Source organism: Patella vulgata, chromosome 1 (assembly GCF_932274485.2).
Source record: "Patella vulgata chromosome 1, xgPatVulg1.2, whole genome shotgun sequence".
In the NCBI taxonomy this organism is placed as follows: Eukaryota; Metazoa; Mollusca; class Gastropoda; family Patellidae; genus Patella; species Patella vulgata.
Genome location: NC_065879.2, coordinates 38,430,191 through 38,452,492, shown reverse-complemented (window position 1 = coordinate 38,452,492; position 22,302 = coordinate 38,430,191). Strand labels below are relative to the sequence as shown.

At 33.4% G+C, this 22,302-nt stretch overlaps 1 protein-coding gene and 1 long non-coding RNA gene across 5 annotated transcripts in view; one reads left to right on the top strand and one right to left on the bottom strand.

The window, feature by feature from the left end:
- The window catches only part of LOC126808381 (filamin-A), a 79,622-nt gene that overhangs the window by 9,971 nt on the left and 47,349 nt on the right, over positions 1 to 22,302 (bottom strand). The window contains exons 31-39 of one of the 4 annotated variants that reach the window (XM_050533053.2): positions 21,000 to 21,221; positions 20,402 to 20,575; positions 19,536 to 19,697; positions 18,367 to 18,450; positions 17,863 to 18,000; positions 16,402 to 16,578; positions 2,502 to 2,645; positions 1,965 to 2,090; positions 652 to 798 (exon numbers count right to left, since the gene is read on the bottom strand). In XM_050533053.2, the coding sequence (XP_050389010.1) occupies positions 652 to 798; positions 1,965 to 2,090; positions 2,502 to 2,645; positions 16,402 to 16,578; positions 17,863 to 18,000; positions 18,367 to 18,450; positions 19,536 to 19,697; positions 20,402 to 20,575; positions 21,000 to 21,221 (1,374 nt within the window). Of the gene's footprint in view, positions 1 to 651; positions 799 to 1,964; positions 2,091 to 2,501; positions 2,646 to 7,046; positions 8,149 to 16,401; positions 16,579 to 17,862; positions 18,001 to 18,366; positions 18,451 to 19,183; positions 19,313 to 19,535; positions 19,698 to 20,401; positions 20,576 to 20,999; positions 21,222 to 22,302 lie in introns of those variants that run through there. The other 3 variants (XM_050533056.2, XM_050533054.2, XM_050533055.2) reach the window with 3 other exon arrangements.
- LOC126808392 (uncharacterized) lies at positions 159 to 22,049 on the top strand. Its single transcript, XR_007674622.1, has 4 exons — positions 159 to 219; positions 20,137 to 20,595; positions 21,033 to 21,200; positions 21,861 to 22,049. It is a non-coding gene; the product is annotated as an uncharacterized LOC126808392 (long non-coding RNA).

Below are 22,302 nucleotides of genomic sequence, written 5' to 3'. Positions count from 1 at the left end.
TTTGAGGAAGAATTTGAGCAGACAAAGAGACACAAATTAATATGAACATATAGTATAAATTATTTTGTGGTGTGCATCCACATTCATAAATAATCTCCCTTGATGCATCAAGGGGAGTAACTCTATCAAGCCTCACTGACTTCTGACCTTAATATTTGAGAAAATCAACAGGCAAGCAAGTAAATAAATCATTAAAGGAGTTTGGGGACAGTAACCAAGGTAAAGATATGATAAAATACTAAACACAATGGTATAATTGATTTTGTAAGAGATAGGAGAGCAGAAAAAAATGGCCAGTATTTTTCATACATTAGATCTATCAATAGCTTTCTTTTTCTTCCTTTTTTACTTTAGTTTTGGCAAATGTTGCATTTCTGCTACATGTGGGCCTTACAAGCAATAGACATACATCATTAGGCCTACATTATATGCTGTATTTATATTCACTGGGCCCCATTTTTAACATTTGCATAAGGTCTAGCCTGTCTTGCATGCTGAAATGCTTCTAAAAATAATTGAAAGTTTGGAGTTGTCAAATACAATCATATATATGTAGTGCAGTATTTATAAACAATAAATAAATTTATGTCTCGATGACCAATTTCTTAATCCTTATATCATCATGTAATATTGTTCACACTGCTCACTAACCTGGGCCAGCATCAGATGTATCAAAAGGAATCCTCTTTTCTTCTCCTACGGTCAGCTGCACCCGTTCCTGTGGATCCATGTAATGTTGCCATCCACCAACCACTCGTACTTTACGAGCATCAACAATTTTAGGATGGAAAGGACTTCCTACAATACCAAAAATATTTCATATGTTAAGCAATTAAGAAGGTATAAATGGGTGTTATTAATCTTAGAACATATAATTTCTGATATCCTGATATCCTAAACAACAGTTTTCCTTTTTTAAAGCAAATGGTTTAGGTTTTTTTTAATTTCTAACATTTCAAATAAAAAATCTACAGCGGCTGCCAGGCAGTATACGCCCACATTTTGCAAGAGATGGATAGAGAACAAGCTAAAAACAAACGCGACTTTTTGTTCATAATTCAAGTCTGAGAACTTGCAGGCAAATTATAGATTTTCTTTTTTACCATCCAAATACATTTTAACTAAAGATACCAGCAGCTGCCAGGCAGGATACACACACATTTTGCAAGAGATGGATAGAGAACAAGCTAAAAACAAACATAACCTTTTGTACAATCAGGGGCAATAATCCAGAAAGTAATAGTCTGAAATGCGCAAATATCATAAGGGACTGAGACCTTTGGGATATAAAGATATATTTTAAGTTTCATCAAAATCGATAAAAATTGTGACCGCTAGAGGGTCCACAACCATCGTATTACATACTTTTAAACATTTTGCGTACAAAAAGGGGCCTCTTTGTCGGGCAGTTTCATTTCGATTTTCCCGAAATTCAAATTCAATCTTCATTATGGTGGAATGGTGATATATTTTAACGGTTTTCAAAATCGTGAAAAAAATTGTGACCTCTAGAGAATCTGCAAGCTAAAAATGCGATTTTTGAACAATCAGGAGCTATAATCCAGGAAGCTACGTTGGGATATATGCAATTATCAAAAGGAACCAAGATGTTAGTGAGTAACGGTGAAATATTCACACGTTTTTTTAAATCAGATAGAAATTGTGACCTTTACTGGGACCACAATCCTTAAATGCGATTTTTCGTACAATCAGGGACAGGGCTTATAAAAAAGGCCTATCCATAATTCTCAGGAGCGATCTGAATTACAGGCACTTTACTAACAAGATAATTTTTACAAATTCTGGATAATAAGTGCCAAAACATCCATTTTATGAAAGACATACCGGTACACCATCTAAAGCAATATAAAAATCCATGTAATTTGTTTTGGGACATTTAAACCAGTGTTGTAACTGAAGGTCAATTTGATGCTGATATAATTTACACTATATCATCGACTTACCATGAATATCTCTTCCGTTCCACTTGATAAAAACATCATAAGTTCCTACTTCTACTGGCATATACGACACATAATAATTACCATCATGTTGTCTTTCTAGACTAACTTTAGCCATAGAATTAGGTCCTGTAATAAAAAGACATACAAAAATTTTTACAATAACTTGATTCAGTTGAATTAGGTCCTGTAATAAAAAGACATACAAAAATTTTTACAATAACTTGATTCAGTTGAATGAATAAGCTGAGATGAGAACAAGAATAGTACCACATCCACCCACTGCTTGGTTCAAATCTACATTACAAAATGAAATTCACAACAATTTTTCAAAATCTATAATGTTCTAACTTGCCAGCTCTTTCTCCTTCTGTGACAAAGACAAGAAAAATTTACAGAAAATAGTTCTGTGAAGTGACTTCTTACAAAGATGTGTGCTCCTACTTCATGACCTCATTCAAAGTGCAGAGGTTTTAATTCATATGCTACTCATTTCCATTTTTGCATATGTACTCAACTACTGAAGTAGAAATTTCTTACCGTCAACTTGTACTGTTGGTTCACCATTAAATCCTCGAGAATCAATTGTAAAACCAGCAGTTTTATCTTCTTCTCCCCTATATAAACCATCGCCATGAGCAGATGGTAATGCTCCTTCTCCAATTTCCTGGGTGAATGGACTTCCTGAAAATCAAAGAAAATGTACTAATTATGTTTGCTACTGCAGTCAATTGAAATCATAGAGTTATACCTATATTCATGGAATGGACATTGCTATTTGCAAACCATTACCTTAAGTAACATTTATCTTTGAGAATCAAGACTTGGCTGGCCCATGTATATTTTGTTGATTCAATTTGATAAATATATATTGAAATTGATTCTTTTCGAATGCATTGCAAAAATTGAAACCATGTATGGATGAAGAACCAAAATCCAAAAGTGCATGGCAATTAATTTCATGACACATTGAGACTGAGAGACATCCAGTTGGGTCTTTACTTTTTAGTTCACTACATAGAGTCTATAATGAGTATGTACATGTACTGTATGCGTACCATATTTACTGCAGTTCTTGGTCATGATTTTTAAGCCATTAATAATAGAGTTCAAGCAACTTTAAAATAATCAATTCCATTTCGATGTTGCACAATACAAAATGTTGTCCTGACTGAACATAATTAAAGTCTGAGAACTTGCAGGCAAATTATAGATTTTCTTTTTTAACATCCAAATACATTTTAACTAAAGATACCAGCGGCTGCCAGGCAGGATACGCCCATATTTTGCAAGAGATGGACAGAGAACAAGCTAAAAACAAACATGATTTTTTGTACAATCAGGGGCAATAATCCAAAAAGTTATGTTCTGAAATGCGCAAATATGAAAAGGGGCTGAGACCTCTGGGATATAAAGATATAATTTAAGTCTCATCAAAATCGGATAAAAATTGTGACCGCTAGAGGGTCTACAACCTTCATATTGCATACTTTTACACAATTTGCGTACAAAGAGCGGCCATTTTGTCGGGCAGTTTCATTTCAATTTTCACGAAATTCGAATTCAACCTTCATTATGGTGGAATGGAGGAATATTTAAACGTTTTTTAAAATCGAAAAAAAGAAATTGTGACCTTTAGAGAATCCGCAAGCTAAAAATGCGATTTTTCGAACAATCTGGAGCCATAATCCAGGAAGTTACGTTCGGATATACGCGATTATCAAAAGGAACCAAGATCTTAGTGTGTAATGGTGTTTTTTTAAATCAGATAAAAATTGTGACCTCTATATGGACAGCAAGCTAAAAACGTGATTTTATTGTACAATCAGGGGCTATAATTCAGGAAGTTACGCACGAATATCAAAAGGAACCAATATCTTTGGGTTATAAACTTACATTTCAAGTTTCAACAAAATCGGATAAAAATTGTGACCTCTATAGGGTCTACAAGCTAAAAATGCGATTTTTCATAAAATCAGGGGCCATAATCCATGAAGTTACGGTCCGATACATGCCAATATCGAAAGGAACCGAGATCTTTGGGGGATAAACTTATATTTCCAGTTTCGTTGAAATCGGATAAAAATTGTGACCTGTAGAGTGTACACAAAAAATGGGGAGGGACGGACAGGGGCGACGACAATATACGTCCACATGAAAATGTGGGCGTATAAAAACGTAGCATTGCCAAACTAAATAATACTACTGCCAGCATGTTTTGCAAAGAATAATATTTATTAATCGTAATATCCTAAAATTAATGTTTGTAACAGACTTTTTATCATGAACAGAGCTAGACCTATCCATTTTGAATCAATTTATTAAAGGAGATGGTCCACTCTCTGTCCTAACAACAGCTACTAAAATACATTTGAAGAATTTTCTAAATGCACCTGAGTAAAGAGTGTAGCTATTGTAGCATGAACACATTGTTTTATTTGTAAACAGTGACTGCAGGGCCTATTTTAAGGTTTTATTGACGAAGCACGGTTTCCGGTGTTCTGGGGTTCCATGAAAATTTTCAGAATTTGACTTCCGATAACACAATATCACACTTACACTTTTATAACCAAAATATAACCGAATTAAAATATATTTATTTATAACTGTGTGTCAGTATCATTAACAGTCCAAACAAACATCCAAAGAAAAATGAATCTTCACTGTCACCGACAATGTTCTGCTATGTAATTTTTGTGCTTTAGGTGGTGCTGGGAATATGTCAACAATACAGAAATGGAAAGTGGCCATTATGATAGCTCAGTTTCCTTATACAATATTCTCAGATTCACAAGGCTACATAACATTTTTTCAAAGCACAGTTAATTTTGGTTAAGCTACACTACACCAGGATCTGACTACTATTTTATCTTATCAATTCTCTATTCTCTTTGATATCTTGACAACTATATTTTCTTAAAATCGTTCTTGCCCAAGCCAAAGCCTTTGTTTTTAAAATGTTACATGAGGTCAATTGGACACAAACTTTTTAAGGACGTTGTTCGACCATACTGGTGTAAAAATGTAATGGAAAAAAAATCAGAAAAAAATGTATAGTCTCATTTTAGACCATTTATTTAGAATTTTATTCTAGCATGTGAGGGTTTTGTCAAACTAAAACTAAAATACACTAATTCAGAAAAATGAAGAATTCCAGTCAAAAGATGAATGACATTTTAAGAACATTTGTCAACTTGTTGCAATGTGGTTGTGAATGTTTTAAACATGTCTATTCATAGTAATGAACCTATTTTTTTTTAAAAAATGTCCAACCAAAAAACAGGTATAGCCTTTTAGTGACCTACTCTCCCAGCATTTTCAAAGCATACTGGACATTTCAATTACCCAATGTTGACAATGACCAATGGAAGGATCATTAAGATTAGACTAGCCTTCAGTATGTTGACATATTTTTCACCATCAAATGGTGACAAGTATTTGCAACAAACAAGGATAGCGACAGTAGTAGTTAACAGTTTGGTTTTAGATTTACCAGCCAACCCACTCCCTCCATTATAAATGCATCTCCTTTCTTTACTGTTAATTATTTTTTATTAGTGGGTGGTATAGCCGTATACAAATTACTTTCTTCATCTACATGTATGTGCATTGTATTCGTCATTACTTATCTAAACATTAAGTACAGTTCTGACTCAGATTTTTCACTATTAAATTAAATTGTAAAGATAGCTAAGAGAAATTTCCAAATAGATTTGTTTTGTTTTTTCACATTTGGTCAGACAAATGAATTTCTATATACCTCATTTAGGTTGCATTAATTTCATGAAGCATTGATTTTAAACATGATGAATAGTATCTGTTATCTCAAGAATGTATCTCTAGTAATATCTTATTAGCAGCATAAACCCTAATAATTTTCAAGAAAGAGCCTTTCCTAGATACACAATACTTGCTTGTTTATGGTGCTTTTTGATGTTCATTACTTTAACAATAAAATCAAAAACACTTTAAAATCCTTAACACATAATTACAGGCTAAAATTCATATTCTAGAATTCACCTTTACCAGTAGTCTTCGTTTTACCATAGGAAATATGTAGTGGTACATAATCCTCAGCTATTATATAGTAAGGATAAAAATATTTGTAGTCCATATTCAGTCAAAGTACTCGCTGAATTCATCCATTTCGAAAAATCTAAGTACATAATCATCATCTATCCTGTTGCCATCTTTAAAGTTTCAACATAAAGGTGTATGATACGCTATGATCCAAAATAACTGTAGTTTGATAACAGAATTCTACTATAAATTGACTATATTTGGGAGGTGGGAGGGAGGGAACGAAACACGCTACAAACAGGTTTTGTAGCTGGCTGTTAAGAAACTCAGATATCTAAATTAGTGTTATCTATTTTATTTCAAACGTGCCAGTGTTCCGATCGAAATGATTTGAATAATACTTCAAGCTTGAGTGAATGTATTAATATGAAGTAAACACAATCATTTAAAATACCACATATTTTCTATACTAGTTAGTACATGTAGTTACGCCCTTTCACTTTATTGATTGTAGATTACAAAATGCTTTTAACAGCTGCATTAAAAGGATTTTAAGCCTTTTTCAAAGAATATACTGTAGATCATAAGTTCTGTCATTGACTAAACTGTTAAAATACCCCTGCGCCTGCACCCTTGCAAATTGATATGTGTTGAGTGAATATTAAACACCATTTCGCTCTCTGACTCTGTCTCTCCAAAACATTTCATGACCCAGGGCCAGATCTTGGGATATAATCCACCAAAGTGTTTCTATATAAGCCTACCCTATATTATGTTGTAATATCTTGGGTTCCCCTCATCAGTGGTGCAGAACGGAGGGCCTGACAAGGAAAGTTGTCTAATCGTTCCGATGGGACAAAAAAACAAGGACCCGTGTATACATTGGTGTGCACATAAAATATCCCTTGGCAGTTGGAATTCAATATAAAAGTAGCTCATAGTGCCATTGCCCGGGCAAAATTTCCCTCATAGCACACTTTATGGTGTATGCCCATCTTCATTAGCCCATTAAACCCCACTTCATTTCATTTCATTTTTGTAACACCTTGTTGCATTTATACTTACCAATATTATGACTAGATTGGGAGTTACGATTTAATGTCAAATTATTAAGTACAACAGGAATACTCTGTGGTGTTCCTCCTATGTTTCCTTCCAGAGTTCCAGTAATATGTTGAGTAACTGGTTGTTGAGATTCAAGAATTCCTCCAACATGTGGCACAGGAAACACAATTTTACGTCCATCCAAAAAACTGTGATTTCCACTTCCATTCAGAGTGTGGGTGAAACTATGACTGCTTTGAGTATGGGTATTAAAACTAGGGGATAAAGTATGACCCAATTGGTACACTGATTGATTCATAGATCCACCACTAAGATTTGATCTGTCCATGCTTGTAGAAGTCATGGGCGAACTCACCTGGTGTCTACCCAGGGATAGGAAGTCATTACTCAAAGTATGAGTAAGAGTTTGAGACACAGGGAATGACTGATTTGGTGAATCTATTGTGAACGGAATTGATTGATTTGGAGATCCCATTGATAATGGAAGCGTATGGTTGGAAATTCCACCAACATTTGGAACTGGAAATATTATTTTTGGATGATGATTATCAATATTAGAATATGATTGTTGAGGTGAAAGAGCATAAAAGTTTTCAGGAGACATGCTTCGAGTTGGACTAGTTGGCAAGGTCATCATGCTACTGGCTCGAGATAATGTAATATCGTCAGTATGAACTTCAGGAGTTCCTGGAAACTTGACATTGTAAACTCTTTGCATATTGTCGTGTTGAGGTTTCCGGCGTATAAAATTATCGTCTATCGAATGGCGCTGGATGGAGCCAGAATTAGTGCTAATATTACTACGTCTACTGTCTTTTCTGGTTATTTTGTGCACAGTCTGTTGAAATTTCTGGGAAACACTTCGATACAGGCTGGTTTTTCTTTTGGGCTTTGAACTATGTCTGTGATCACCTAGAGTAGAATAATCTGGGTCATCACTAGCCCAGTTCTGTCCAACAGTTATAGTAGTGAAATGGCTCGGATTTCTATCTAATGTTTGTGATCTATCATTATGAATGTTTCTACCACCATTGCTAAAATTACTATTCAATTGATGCTTCGTCTTCAATGAATATGACGAATTATTGTAGGAATCCTTGTCGTCATCATCTTGACTAAATGATACACCACTAGAGTTTGACAGACGTGTGTAATTATCTGAATTATAGTCTGTAGTTTGAATCTTTGTAATATTTACATCCGATTCATTTAAATTTGATCCACCATTCACAGTAACCTGTGTAACACCAACTGTAACTTTATTTTTAGCATTTTGCTCAGATATTCCTGAAAATGTATTAGTATTAGATGGTTGTGACTGTCCTGGAGGTGCCAGTAGTGGAGGCAGAGGTACTGGAGGTCCTGGGTTAGCTGCTGCAAACCTTTTGCTTAGAGTTCCTTTTAGATGGTTTTCTAAATGATTTAACAAAGCTTTGTTAGCAAAAACACCATTCAGATTATCGACAGATTTTGAAATCTTTTTGCTTTCCTTGAGATTAGATTCCAGGTTGTCCACACCTTCAATAATGCTGTTACTTCTGCCAATACGGTTCTTTAACACAGTTCTCAGTTCTTCAACAAGAGCATCATATTGTTTAGATCCTGGATCCTTTTTGGATCTTTTGAAGAACATCGGATAAGGAATGGCTGAATTTGTGGTTACTCTAGTTGAGGATGTTCTTGTGAATGAAGAGTCATAATCTGGTAACGATTCTAGACTTTGATCTAAGGAATTATCAGCGGAAGACGTAGCAAGAGGCAATGTACCGTAAGAATAGGATACTTCACTGATGCCCGAATTAGATGCATCAAAACCATTAATGTGCACATCGGCTGTTACCTGTTCTGTCAATATAGCAGACTCCCCCATATTTTCTGTTGACATTTTAAACTTTTTAAACAACAGCTGAAAAAGAGTTTACTTTAAACTTTTAAAATGTCGGAATAACATGTACCAAATTCCTTTAGAAAATGAGAACTCATAAAAATGATTCACTGAGATAACAAATAATTCTAATCTTCATATTTATATTTCATTCTCACTGGGCAACATAAAAGTTTCACATAAACAAGCATCATTATCCAATTAAACTTTGTGTATCATCCATAAACCTGTTTTGATGTTTTTAAGATAGTAGCTATTCATTGTCTTATATAAAACACTAGATGCAATACTAAATCCTTTCAAAATATTTCCAAATTGATCTTGATTTAAACAGCACACAGACGCCAGTCTAGCATCCTTAAACACACTTCACATCTAACCATTGAGCTGAACTTTGACATTATGGATTTGATCTTATTTTCGAAAATTAAGACTGTAAGACCAACCTACGTTTTGGTTGTTTGTCAAATGTGACAAAAACATTCAAAACTGTTGACACACTTTGTTCTCTATAAAGATCAATACCCAAACACAAAAGTTAACAATGAAATAGCAGAAATGTTTAACATTTATAAATTCCATGTGGAATGTGGATTAATAGTGCACATCATGTTAATTCACAGAATCCATATTTGATAACGAAGACACTGCTCTTGACAGTATTGCCTAATCTTCACGAAAATATACTCAAAACTTAACACAGTCTCTTCTGGCAAATAAAATTTTTTTCACGTTGAAAACACTCCTAGCTGTTGTTTGAACAAAGTCACTGTCCTACACCTGTTAAGAGGCCCGAGATCCAATATGGAAGCTCAAAGCTGAACTGTGGCGTTTGTTTTCTTTCAGGGTGTGCCTTGGTTTTAACAAGCTTTAAAAACCACACAAAAATGAGGAAACCTGCAGTCTCTTACTCTTGCATATCTTATTTGGTAGATACGAAAAGCATGGTTTAAATTCCACAGCTAATACACAGAATAACTACCAATTTTCATCTCACATTTGGAAACCAAAATTACTGTGTGTTGTGTGACCATGTTTAGACGGGACAGAAGTGCACAATTCAACTTTTGTTGCCAAAAATTTCTGTAAGTGTTAAATCCCTTCACAAGTTAAACGACGTCTCAAAATATGGTAAGGGTTAGTATGTAACAGCCTTGTACCATCCAAGAAATTTCATTTGTCAATATTTTACTCAAGTAAGCTTTTTAAGTACAAAGTATATTTTCTTTCTAAGACTGAAGATCACCTCCTCTAGTAAATCTAATAGAAAAAGTGACAGAGAGATGTTGACAGGTCATGCCATTCGCTACATTTTCTCTCACTAGGTCACATGTCTCATCTTCTGTTAAAAATGTCAGGGGTCATTAGTCCTAATTTTCCTTGACTGTGTCATACCTTACGAAAGTTCACAAAATACAACAACAACCTCAGGTGATTCAATCACGTAAACATTAAGTGCTCTAAAATTCTTTAAAGATTACCGACTGAAACTTTGTGACAAAAATGAATTGCACGACAAAAGACCATACCTTAAATTACACGGAAAGATCTATTGCTTGCTCTCTAACAATATTTAAATTCATCTGCTATTGAAGAGTGAGCTTAAGCAATTTTGTCTTAACACTTCAAGGCATATTTACATCTATCAAATTCAGAGAAATGGGAAATTTTTATCTAAACACCAGATTTTTAAGAAAATCAAAAATTTCTTTTTACTTTAAAAAAAAAAAGAACACTATTTAGTTGTTACAAACTGCAGAAAGTTAGAGTTTGGCACACCCGTACATATTTGTTGTAAGTTTTTTGTGGAGAAAATAAAGTTTTGTATCAAATTAGCATCAGTGGATCTTTCAAAAGGAATAACAGGTAAATGTACATATAAAGTTGAAGGTGACATTTTGAAGGTAACGTTTTAACAGTTGTGTGATAAGTAATTTATATTCAACAGAAATAGGTGAATAAACAAGTCTGTACACTGTCTGTTTAAATCAAGATGGTGCTGAACCTAAGTAAATTTTATTGGTAAACTTTGTGTGCATTCGTCCAGTAAACACACAGATGTAGATTAAAACACAAAATATTTTGAGAAGACATGGAAATGAATTTTGTACTACAGTCAAAGTTTTTACAATACGTAATGTAAATTTAAAAGAAAACATAACTGTATGTAGATCCAGCCAACAAAAGTCAGTGTTATGGTCATTTTTTTAACCTACGTTTATAAGGAGGATATTTTGATGGAGCATTGATCTACCCATTAAGGACACTTCAAAATACCCCAAGAATAATGAACTATAGTGCAAAAATAAGACATAGGCCTTTTTGTCTGAAGTAATCAAGAGTCTTTTGTTCCATTTAATTGGAAATGTTAAAACTAACTGGCAAATCTGCTTTTCAACTGAAAAAGTTCTGAATTACATATTGTTTTTTTAATTATGCATTTTGTGAACACTGGGTTATTTAAAAGCAACTTTATAAGTTACACTCTGGTGTTCAATTGAAAATATTTTTAATTCATACTGTTTCTTAATTAAGAATTTTCTGAAGACGATAGGATCATTTAAAAACAACTTTATAAGTTACACTCTTAAGAAAGACTCTTGACATGTTTCAACACTTATGAAGAATTAGGACAATTTGATAATTATTGTTTATGTCTAAATTCCTATTAAGGAATAAAAAAAAACAAGTTGTGAAATGTCACAGTGTGAATGGCTTGTATGGGAAGGACAGGAATGGTAGGTGGTATTTACAAACAAGGGTCAACCTCTGCTTGTTTACTAACCACCTCCTAATCTAACATTTACAATGATTCGGCCACACCGTCTGTGCTAGTCAACATATAGATACAACTCATACATGTAACCAAATATTCTAAACATAATGTCTCTAACACTTAGTCAATATCATAACCAAATATTCCAAACGCAATGTCTCCAAAACAGATAAACACGCTGACATTGTTGGTCGTCTATCTGATGTTGTGTCTTGGTGGACAATTTCATCCACTAGAGAAACATGTCATGATTGCATAATTCTTAATAACTCTTTCCCTGATAAAATAATTACATATCAATTGGTGTTGGTATTTATATGTACAATGTTTTATAGCTGTGTATCTCTCCCAGAAATTATTTTTTGATTAATTTAATTTTATTATGTAAATGTGGACAGTACAATCTTTATATACACATGTTCTGCACATGATCAACAAGCTATAGCAACCATCAGCTGTTTGTTGGCAGAATATTGAACCAAGATAGCTTTTCTCAGGGAATTACATGTAAATCCAAACAATGTTGTAGAGTTGGATCAGTTTATGGTTCATTCAATTGTGCATGTTTTATCTTTGTAATTATGATTCACCATGACAGAAAGATTAATTCTTTGTCGTAAGCTGATAATCTTCATAGGATTGGCTGATCATAAAAATAACATGAGCTGAATTTAATTAAAGTGAAGAACTTTTTTTTTTTTTTTTCAGATTTTCTACCTCTATACTTCATATAGTAGCACCTTTAAAATGTAAATGCTTAGGTTTTTTTTCGTTGCAGGTTTGTATACTCAGACAAGAATATCAGAGATGCTTATTCTAATTCTACACACTTAATAAAATTATAATCTAACATACACTAATTGTACTTTGTCAACATGTGTTCTGACTGGTTTCAAAGGGCTTATTTTATTAACAATTACATATTAATGAGGTTTACTTATTCAAAACATTTTTGTTATCGTGTATAAAAAAGGGTGGAGTGTAACACAATGTAAACTACAGAATGAGTTTTACATAATACTGGATAATTTATGTTAATATATATCTTTCGTGTACCAGTTTCCTAATGATGCTTCAACTCCAGGTAAACAGAATACAATATATAAGACAGAAGAAAACTGTTTATAACAGCTCCAAAGAATGCAGTTGATATAATTTACTATAAAAGGTCATGAAAGCCTAGAAATCTGAGCATCCAGACAATGTGATTATTTGAGAGAGAGAGAGAGAGAGAGAGAGAGATGGGTTATAATGTCCACCCACACAAATTAGGTCATTTTGGGACTAACACATGGTTTAGTTTTATTTTAACAATTCACTTGCACGTAGGGGTCTTTAGCAGTGGGAGGAAACCAGAGGACCCGGAGAAAACCCACGAGGTTGGACAGGCGACCCTACTCCTTGCCACACGTGCAACTGGTGAATCGAAACCACGCCGGTTGACTCAATGACAGATCTTATGAACAGCACTATTCGCCATCCAACCCCCCTGTGATTATTTGTTGTCCATATGTTTGTTCCATAGGTTCCTGCATTTACAATTAGATTTTTTCACAATGACTATATTGTGTGAGACATACTTCTCCGAAACCATGTTCTTTTACAAAGAAACACTTCTTGACTTATGTGTGATGGGTCGAAGCAGTACACAACGATTTTAAAAAATATGAAAAGATTGGAGGCGACCTCATCTTATAAAGGCTCATAATAACAGATCTTAAGTGTATGAATAATGTTCTTAATATATCAGTAATTAAGAGGGAGATAGTCTTAAGTAGTCCAAAACATGGTTACTTTAGTGAGTATTAAAGATCTATTTACCGACATACCTGAATACTGTCATTATGAGGCAAATGTATCACACCTGTTTGACAAACAACGTTGCCCAAATTATCCACTTCACATGAGCAATAGTTGGGTAAATTGTAAGCTGACATTTTGAGTTTTTTCATCTAGTTTAAGCGAAAGTTGAAGCTGTGGAATTATGTTTACTTTTACTTAAAAGATGCTGTGTTAATCCAACATTTAAAACAGAAACTGGTACAGTACATGAAGACCAACTACGGTTAAATGAGCCAACATATTTTTTTTTATTCTATGAGATGTGCAAGTAACTTGAAGCACCACTTGACATAAATACATCTGAATTAGATTTGAAGGGGCATATAAGCTTCAAAAAAGAATTAAATGCAATAAATTTAATATATACTATTTAATTTATTATTTAAAATAATTCTTGAATAAATTATTAATTAATGATTGAAAACCCAAGTATTACGCCCTGCTAAGTATAAAGGATTTTTTCTGTAGAACCTGTTGAAAACCACTGAAGGCTATATGTATAATTATAAAACATCTATCTCAGTTACGTCTCAAATTTGCATATAATATATTATGGACATCTCATGCATGTCAGTGTATTGCCAAATCACGACAAACTGAAAAATATTGACTGACAGGCAAACATTTTGTATGTGCCATACTCCTCGCAGTGTTTCATTTGATTAGACCTGATCTACAGTAGTAATTTATTACAAATTGCATATAATGGATTCATGTGGCACTATATATAAATTAGCATATTTCTAAATCTTTAGTGAAAATACTGTGAATTTAGGTGATTTACGTGTTTAGAACTAATAAAATGCATACAATAGTTTCTAAATAAATACTAATGAGACAGATTTTGCTTGCTTTTTCTAGAATGCAAAAATAGAGAGAACTTCAAGTCTAATTGAGATCCAAACATTGGTAGTTTTACAGCATTTTTAAAAAATCCAAGTGTTTGTTATAACTCAACAAGGCGTCGGCCGAAAAAACAACTACAAACATTCTTTGGCATCATACTAATCCATTTGTAGTACAGGTCAGTAAAATGTGTCTCCTGTGATTCATTATGTAAAGATTGCTAATTACAGATATGTATGGTATCATACAAACAACAGACATGGTATCATACAAACATTTATTTCCACTTTAAACAAAAGTTATATCATCACAATAAAATTTTCATTTAGACTATGGCAAATACAAGAAATTGTTCTGGCATGTTTATTTACCATACTAACCTTAGGCTACCTGTCTACAAAAAGCTCTGCTTGAGAACAGACACTTAGCTAGTTGACCAACATTTTAAGTATTAAATCACTGATTTTAGTCGAAAACACTAAGTATACTTCGAGAATTTTGAGAAGTATTTATTCTGCTTCTATTTAATGGAAATAAATAGGTTTGTTTAGCCTATGTGTGTATGCCAGTTGTGAAATGTAGTAGAACCGCATTTCAAAACAATATACTAATTTTTGTTTATGGCAGCCGTTCAGGACAGAGATTAATTCTCGAAGTAGATGGATCTCTGTGTGCAGAATGTTGTATTTACATGTACATTGTTAACCCTTTAATACCATTCTTTACTTCAACTATTTAATCATAAAACTCCAATCATTATTTCGGAAGGCTCTACTAAAGGTCAATGATATTTGCTCATGCAGGTTTCTATTTGAAGACAAACTATTTGCAATTCTCGTCCGATTAGATTTAAACAATTGTTAATCCTATTCTATCAAACCTCTTAGAGATGCTCACTATTTAAGAGTCTGTGTAAATTTGTTTGGGATGGTTTTCACATCTCATTTAAATCCCAAACAATTAAAACAAATCAACAAGCAGCATCTTTGATAGATTAAGTGAGCTTGTGAATTGCATTTGAGATTAACATTATTATCTTAATGTACATTGTCACATTTTGTTAAGTGTGACTTAAATAAAGTTTTCTTCTGATATATTATAAGCTACCAGGTCTACTGCATATTTCATCTTGGGAGCAAAACCCCTGCTTAAATTCTAATTCCCAATGAAAATGTATATATTTTGCTCAGTTGACGCCTCATGGAAAGTTACCTAAGGAACCAAGTATTTATCATTCTATGGTCAATAAAAGTTTGGTTCCCTAGATGCCTCTGTCAAAAACTAAAACCCTGAAGCTTTTTATCCACCCAAGCCTGATACAGTATGCACTCTAGTCAAAAGTTTAGTACCCCCCAACCACCATTAATAACATGAAGATAGAGAAATGGGGTTTAACGTCAACTCGACACAAACTAGGCCATTTCGGGACTAACATATAGTTCAATTGTATTTCAATAATTCACTTGCGCTTAGGAGTCTTTAGAAAGGGAGGAAACTGGAGAAAACCCATGAGGTTGGATAGGCAGCCCTACTACTTGTCACGTACAACCGGGGAATCGAAACCACACCAGTTGACTCTATGACAGACCTTATGATTCAACGCGCATGCGCTAACCATTTATTTAGCCATCGAACCCCCAACATGAAGATAGAATTTTGCTACAAAAGTGAGCCTTTTCTTTATAGCAACTGCTGATTGTCATCAGTTCCGTGGATAACTGTTTATAAATAGCATCACCGAGTAGCATATCAATTCTGGAGTTCAGCTGGTCTTTAAATTGATTACATATACATTAAAGGATCAATTGTTAGATTGTTAGATGTACAGGAAATCTTAAAGCAAACCTGACAGCTTCAATATTTACCATACATTAAAATTTCCCTAGTTAATAAACATTTCACATTGAAATCAGAATATTTTTTTGTATTGACCAACCACGTACGGGCAGACATAAACATGGTAGATCTATCTTAAAGTAAGTGGGTGTTTTGAATAAATTACTCACCATTAACATCTAATCCACCATAAGCTATTTGTAATCTATGTTTACCGCCTTCGTTAGGTCTATATGTAACTTTGTGCTCTCCTGTTCTATTTTCCTGTATATCAAATGGAACTGATCTACCTGATGGACTGGTTATCTGAATATGCTGCTCTGCTTTTCCAGCTCTTGATCCATCCACTGAAATTTGAAAAAGTTCATCCATATAATTTTGTACAAATAGTTTTTAAAAGCATGTATTAATTACAGTGTCCATGTGGAATTGATAAACAGAACACAATTAACCTATGACTATACATGTATGAGCGACAACATAGTATCTAGTTTAAAAAACCCCTTAGGTTTTTAACTGTATTATTTGAGAAGGGAGGTAACTCCATAAAGCATAAATTTACACCTGTCAGATAATTCATTAATGAAACAACTTTCTTTAAATTTAATAGGAGAGTTTAATAGAAAACCTACAATAACATTGTTAAATGATATTATTTTTTCTTGTCAGAACAAAACTGGTCAATCCTAGAAAGACTTCTTTCAAGCCAAACAAACTAATTACATTATATATATGTATAATTACACACCTTGGGATGTTATTTCCTTTGATCTCCCATGATATGAAACGTATCAACCTGTTGTGACATCATCAGAGGGTGATATATCACCAATATCAGATATCACCCTCTGATGAAGTCACAACAGGTTTACGGACAGCTCAATGAAAAAGGACAAATTCTTGCTTTAACATTTTATTTACTTATTGTACAATGTTACCAAACGATTTGAACGAAGAACTTTACCAGGCCCATCTGACCATCGAGAACTTGTCTGAAACTCAAATTCTGGATTGTGTAGTATATCCACATCAGTTTTATTCCCAATCCGTAAATGAAAACCTATTCCCATAACTAAATACGGAATTTGGTGGGTAATATTCATCATTTTAGTCACTCGAAACTGAAAAGCGTTATCATTTGTATCTCACAATCCGAAATATCTGAGTACATTAAATCATCGTTAAATATTTTCTGCATAAATTCTGCACTTTGACTAGTTTTAAAAAATTCTTTGTCAGAATCTACATTTTCTTTTTCAACCATATTTTCCACAAACTGACTTGCGTGGATCAGTTCATCATCTGAATCGCTTGACAACGTGTAATGTACGTGCAACTTTCGACTTGTTTTCTAAATTTTAGCATATCAGTCGCAGGGCCGATATGGGCTAAACCATTATCTTATAGGTGAAATCAATTAGGATAGATTTAACATTGATGTTGGTGTGTAAGACAAATATTACCCTAATACCCTCGGTCGATATGTGAAATAACCCATGGCCTCCGGCCTTGGGTTATTTCACATATCAACCCTCGGTTAGGGTAATATTTATCTCATAAAGAATCAACCTGTGTTTCAGAGTATGAAGATTACAAAAGGCAATGATAGAAATGAATTCAGTTGTAAATACCTGTAAAACCTGCTGGTTCATTGACATTGCCATTGAAGAAGTTATCAACTCTGACCTTGGTAATGTCAAATACTTCAATATAAAATGGACTTCCTTGAATCTGTTGACCAGCAAAAGAAACATCCACTGTATGTCGTCCTGTGTGAAAAATTGACATAGTTCAGAACTAAAAATCAGGAATCTCAGATTTTCATGTGAAGGCAGGAATATATTTGCTTGCTTTTCATGCTATTTCCATCTAAATTTAGATTGAATTCTTTCCATCCAAAATTTTACTATAGCCATTCAAGTAATTATTAGTTCCCTTGCTTTCGACATTGTAAGCCTCCTTTTGTATGGCTGAGTGAATTTCATTAGTGGTGCTTTCTATGAGTAAAACACTTGTAATTTCAATTTAAAAAAAGGAGTAATGTCTGGGAAAGTCTGAAAATAATATTATCTAATACCAAATTTTGGGCAAATACTGTTCATTTGTTTCTAGTTTTACCGCATCAGGATTCTTACCTGCAACATTTGGTGTCCATTCAACTTTAAAATCTCCATTTGGTTGTGGTGCCAGGCGGGCAGGAACTTGATCTCCATTGGGTGCTAAATAAGGAGGAAAATGTATATTGATAATCTCAAATTATTTGGTGTTTAGACCAAATTCTTTCTCAAATGTTCTTTTGGTTAATTACATATTAACATAAATATATTTCTTAGAGTTTAAGGCACAACATTAAGATATGAGGAAAGGATATGAAAGGGTAATTAAAACAAAATGCTACTTTAAAGCCTATGATGGCAAAGACAAATTGCAAGCTTCATTACAAAAAGACCTTAAGGTAGGCCTACCACAAAAATCTCACATTGAAGGTTACAAAATTTAATCTATAAAATAATTGTACCTACAATGATTATAAATACATACAATTCTATACACTATACAAGGCTTACATAAAAACATTTAACATGTAGACCTACTTTAAATTTATGCAGCACTATACATAATAAAATATAGACATATAATATTAACCAGCTCTGTCAAAAGGTGTCAGATCTTGTTTTTCAATAATTACAAGGAGTATTTATGTTTGTGTTTGAAAGAATAGTTAAATGCTGTATGTAAACATAAAATCAATCAATTATAAAGGTCAAAATTATTGTCCAATTTGCTTTTGTTTCTTCTGATGTAAAATATAATTATCCAGGCATTTATATTCTTGTTATATTACCCTTTCAACAGAGCTGGTCACAATTTTTGCTGCTGCATCAAAACTACCTACTCGACTACGCTATTAACATTTCATAAGCTCTGTATTTGATTTACTAATTTACTTACCATAGTTGTCCACCACCTTGGCAAAAACATACACATGACAAATTTGTGATGAAGTAATCGCCATAATATAATATTTGAAAGACAGAAAAGAGTCAAGAATTTCCAAAACCAAATTCCCATTCAAATTATCATACAAAGAATTTTAAAAGCATTTTCAATGGATAAATAACAATAAGATATATAATTTAAAGCACATTTTGCAATCAGTATTTATGAAATATATTGCCAATTATACAAATTTTGCAATCTCTAGTCATGAAATATTTTGCATATAATAAAAGTTTCTGTAACCATTCCATCCAAAGCCCTGCTTTATCATGCATATATATACTGATTGTGCTGTCTGTTAAACCTTGAATCTGTATTTGTAGTAAGCTCATATCAATTTGTTTGCCATTCATATGCAACATGAAATGATGATTCTTCTCGTGTACATTGAGAGCTTCAACACTTCGAAAACTGATAGTGATGAAAGTCGGTATTTCTTCTTCCACATTGATAACCACTGGACATCCTTGAAAACACAATAATATTAAATAATATTCAGAAATTTAAAATACATAAATTTTTATAAAAGTTCATGCTCATGGATCCATATATAATTATAGGAATATTTTACTACTGTTTTATACTTTATTCTTCATTAGGGGGGTTGGATGGCCGAATGGTTAGCACGCACATGCTGTATCATACGGTCTGTCATTGAGTCAACTGGCAGGGTTTCGTTTCCCCGGTTGTACGTGGCAAGGCGTAGGGTTGCCTGTAAAACCTCGTGGGTTTTCTCCGGGTCCTCCGGTTTCCTTCCACTGCTAAAGACCCCTACGTGCAAGCGAATTATTGAAATAAAATTGAACCATGTGTTAAACCCCATTTCTCTCTCTCTTTATTCTTCATTAACTAAAACTGACATATCGGTATGTGAAATGAACCAAAATTATTTTTGTTTAATTCAGATTGCATTTTATGCTGAAGACATTCAATATTTCTTTGCCATTTTCAATGCTGCACTTGAGAACAACTTTGCAAGAAGGCTGATGAAACGATCTATCTCAATTAACAAACAAGTTATAAACATAAATATAAATCAGTCAAATTACAACAACTCAGAAACCTTTAATAGACTTGGAATAATCACCATCCTTGTTCCTCAACAAAGCAGGGTATTATTCTAAAAGTAAAATTGTTATTTGTTATTCATTCATTCTTTGGATTATGTACCTGGAATAGCTTCATCATTGAATTTAGCGTTAACTTCATAATGTCCTGATTCTCCTGGTATAAATGTATATCTATATCGTCCTTCATCTATTGATTCTCTGTATGTCTGTACTCTATGACCATTATGAGAAACAACAGCATCTAATTCACCAACACCAGCCATTGTAGCATCAACTGTAAAGAAAGATTTCATGGTAAGTCTTGTGCAATTTATTCCAAGCATTTCTATCTGAAGCTATCAGTTTATTGAGACATTATTTCATTATTTATGCATTTCAGAGCATATTAAACAGTAAACAGAAATGCTTTTCCCCACAACACTGCTTCCCAATTTTTCCAAATATGTTTTAAAATTTTCTTGGATAAAAATCAATATCCTGGTCAAAAGCAATTTTCTTAGAAAATCATGGTAAAGTTTTAAATGCTTATGACACAACTCATCTTATTAATTTTTATATATTATATCAATATTCTGCGTATCAAAATATTTGGTGCAATATAGCCCAATTGGAGCTGGCGTGTCATAAAACAACGTTTTATTCCTTGTTTCAAAATACGATCTTGACAATTATAGATGGAATGATATAGGTCTGGTTACCTGTGAAACCGATTTCTCTTTCTCTCTTTCCAGTTCGATCCACATCAGTGATGCGGACAAGACTTGGATCAAATGCATGACTGATGAAAGGACTGCCATGAAGTTTATTACCAGCAAAGAAAACATCAATAAAATGTGAACCAACTTCCATTGGTGTAAATTCAGCTCGACAGATATGACCTTTTCTACTTAATTTACAAGGTAGTTCATGTCCTGATGGGCCTGCAAGTTAAATCATACATATATATAAAATATCAATAATGTTACTTTTCATACTCCTGACATTCTTTTTTTATTCAAACGTCCATCGACTTGAAATGTTCCACTACAGGGGATTTTGCATGAGGAACAAGATCCCATCCGGGCCCCCAAAAAAGCAATATTTACCGGTATATGTGTGTGTGAGGAGGGTCCCTCCCAGTGCTGCCGGGTAATTGGGCTGTGTGGAACATGCTAGAGTCGATTTGCAGCATATCTGATCCACGGTATATGTTTGACACTGTTTATGCATTATGATTATAATTTTAATGTTGAAAACCGCATTAAAATTGCGTGATTTTTTGCCACTTAGCCCCTGTTCCAGCAAGTCAACATATTATTAAACTCATTTGTCATTCTGTAATTATGTTCTTTGAACTTGGCTGCCCTTCTTTTTATCAAGGGTACTATATTTTATTCTAATGTACAATTCTATAATTTTAAGCATAAGCATAAGGTATACAATAAACATTTAGACTATACACTTATGTACTTTCATGTCTACTACTGTGATTAATTCACATGTGTTTGTGATGTGTATCAGATCATTATTTCACAATCAAAGATGTACATTACTAAAACACCAGTTTAATGTAATTGCAGGTAAAGGTGTTAACACTCAATATACAAGGACACCTTCCTGATGGTGAATCAAATTGAATACACATTTTGTCAGAGAAGAAAAGTGTAAATTTCAGACAGACTTAATTTATATAGCTAACAATTCATACTGTACATAATTTAATGTTCATAACCTCGTTGGGATATAGATATTAAATCATAAGGTCTAAACATTTGTTTCTTATTGCAAGAATCCACCGGGAGTCTACAGTCAACAATCCTTTGAATTAGTTTGAATCCATAAATGATTTATTCATAAAGAGCCAGATGTAAAGTTTTAATATTGATTTATTGAAATAACAAGAGACTGTCCATAGTATTGTGGTCTAATCTTATCAGTTCTATTACAGTAGAGTTTTGCCAAGCAACCGATCAAGAGGGCATTTAAACTGAGGGGCCCAATGGAAAACTGATCAATGTATCC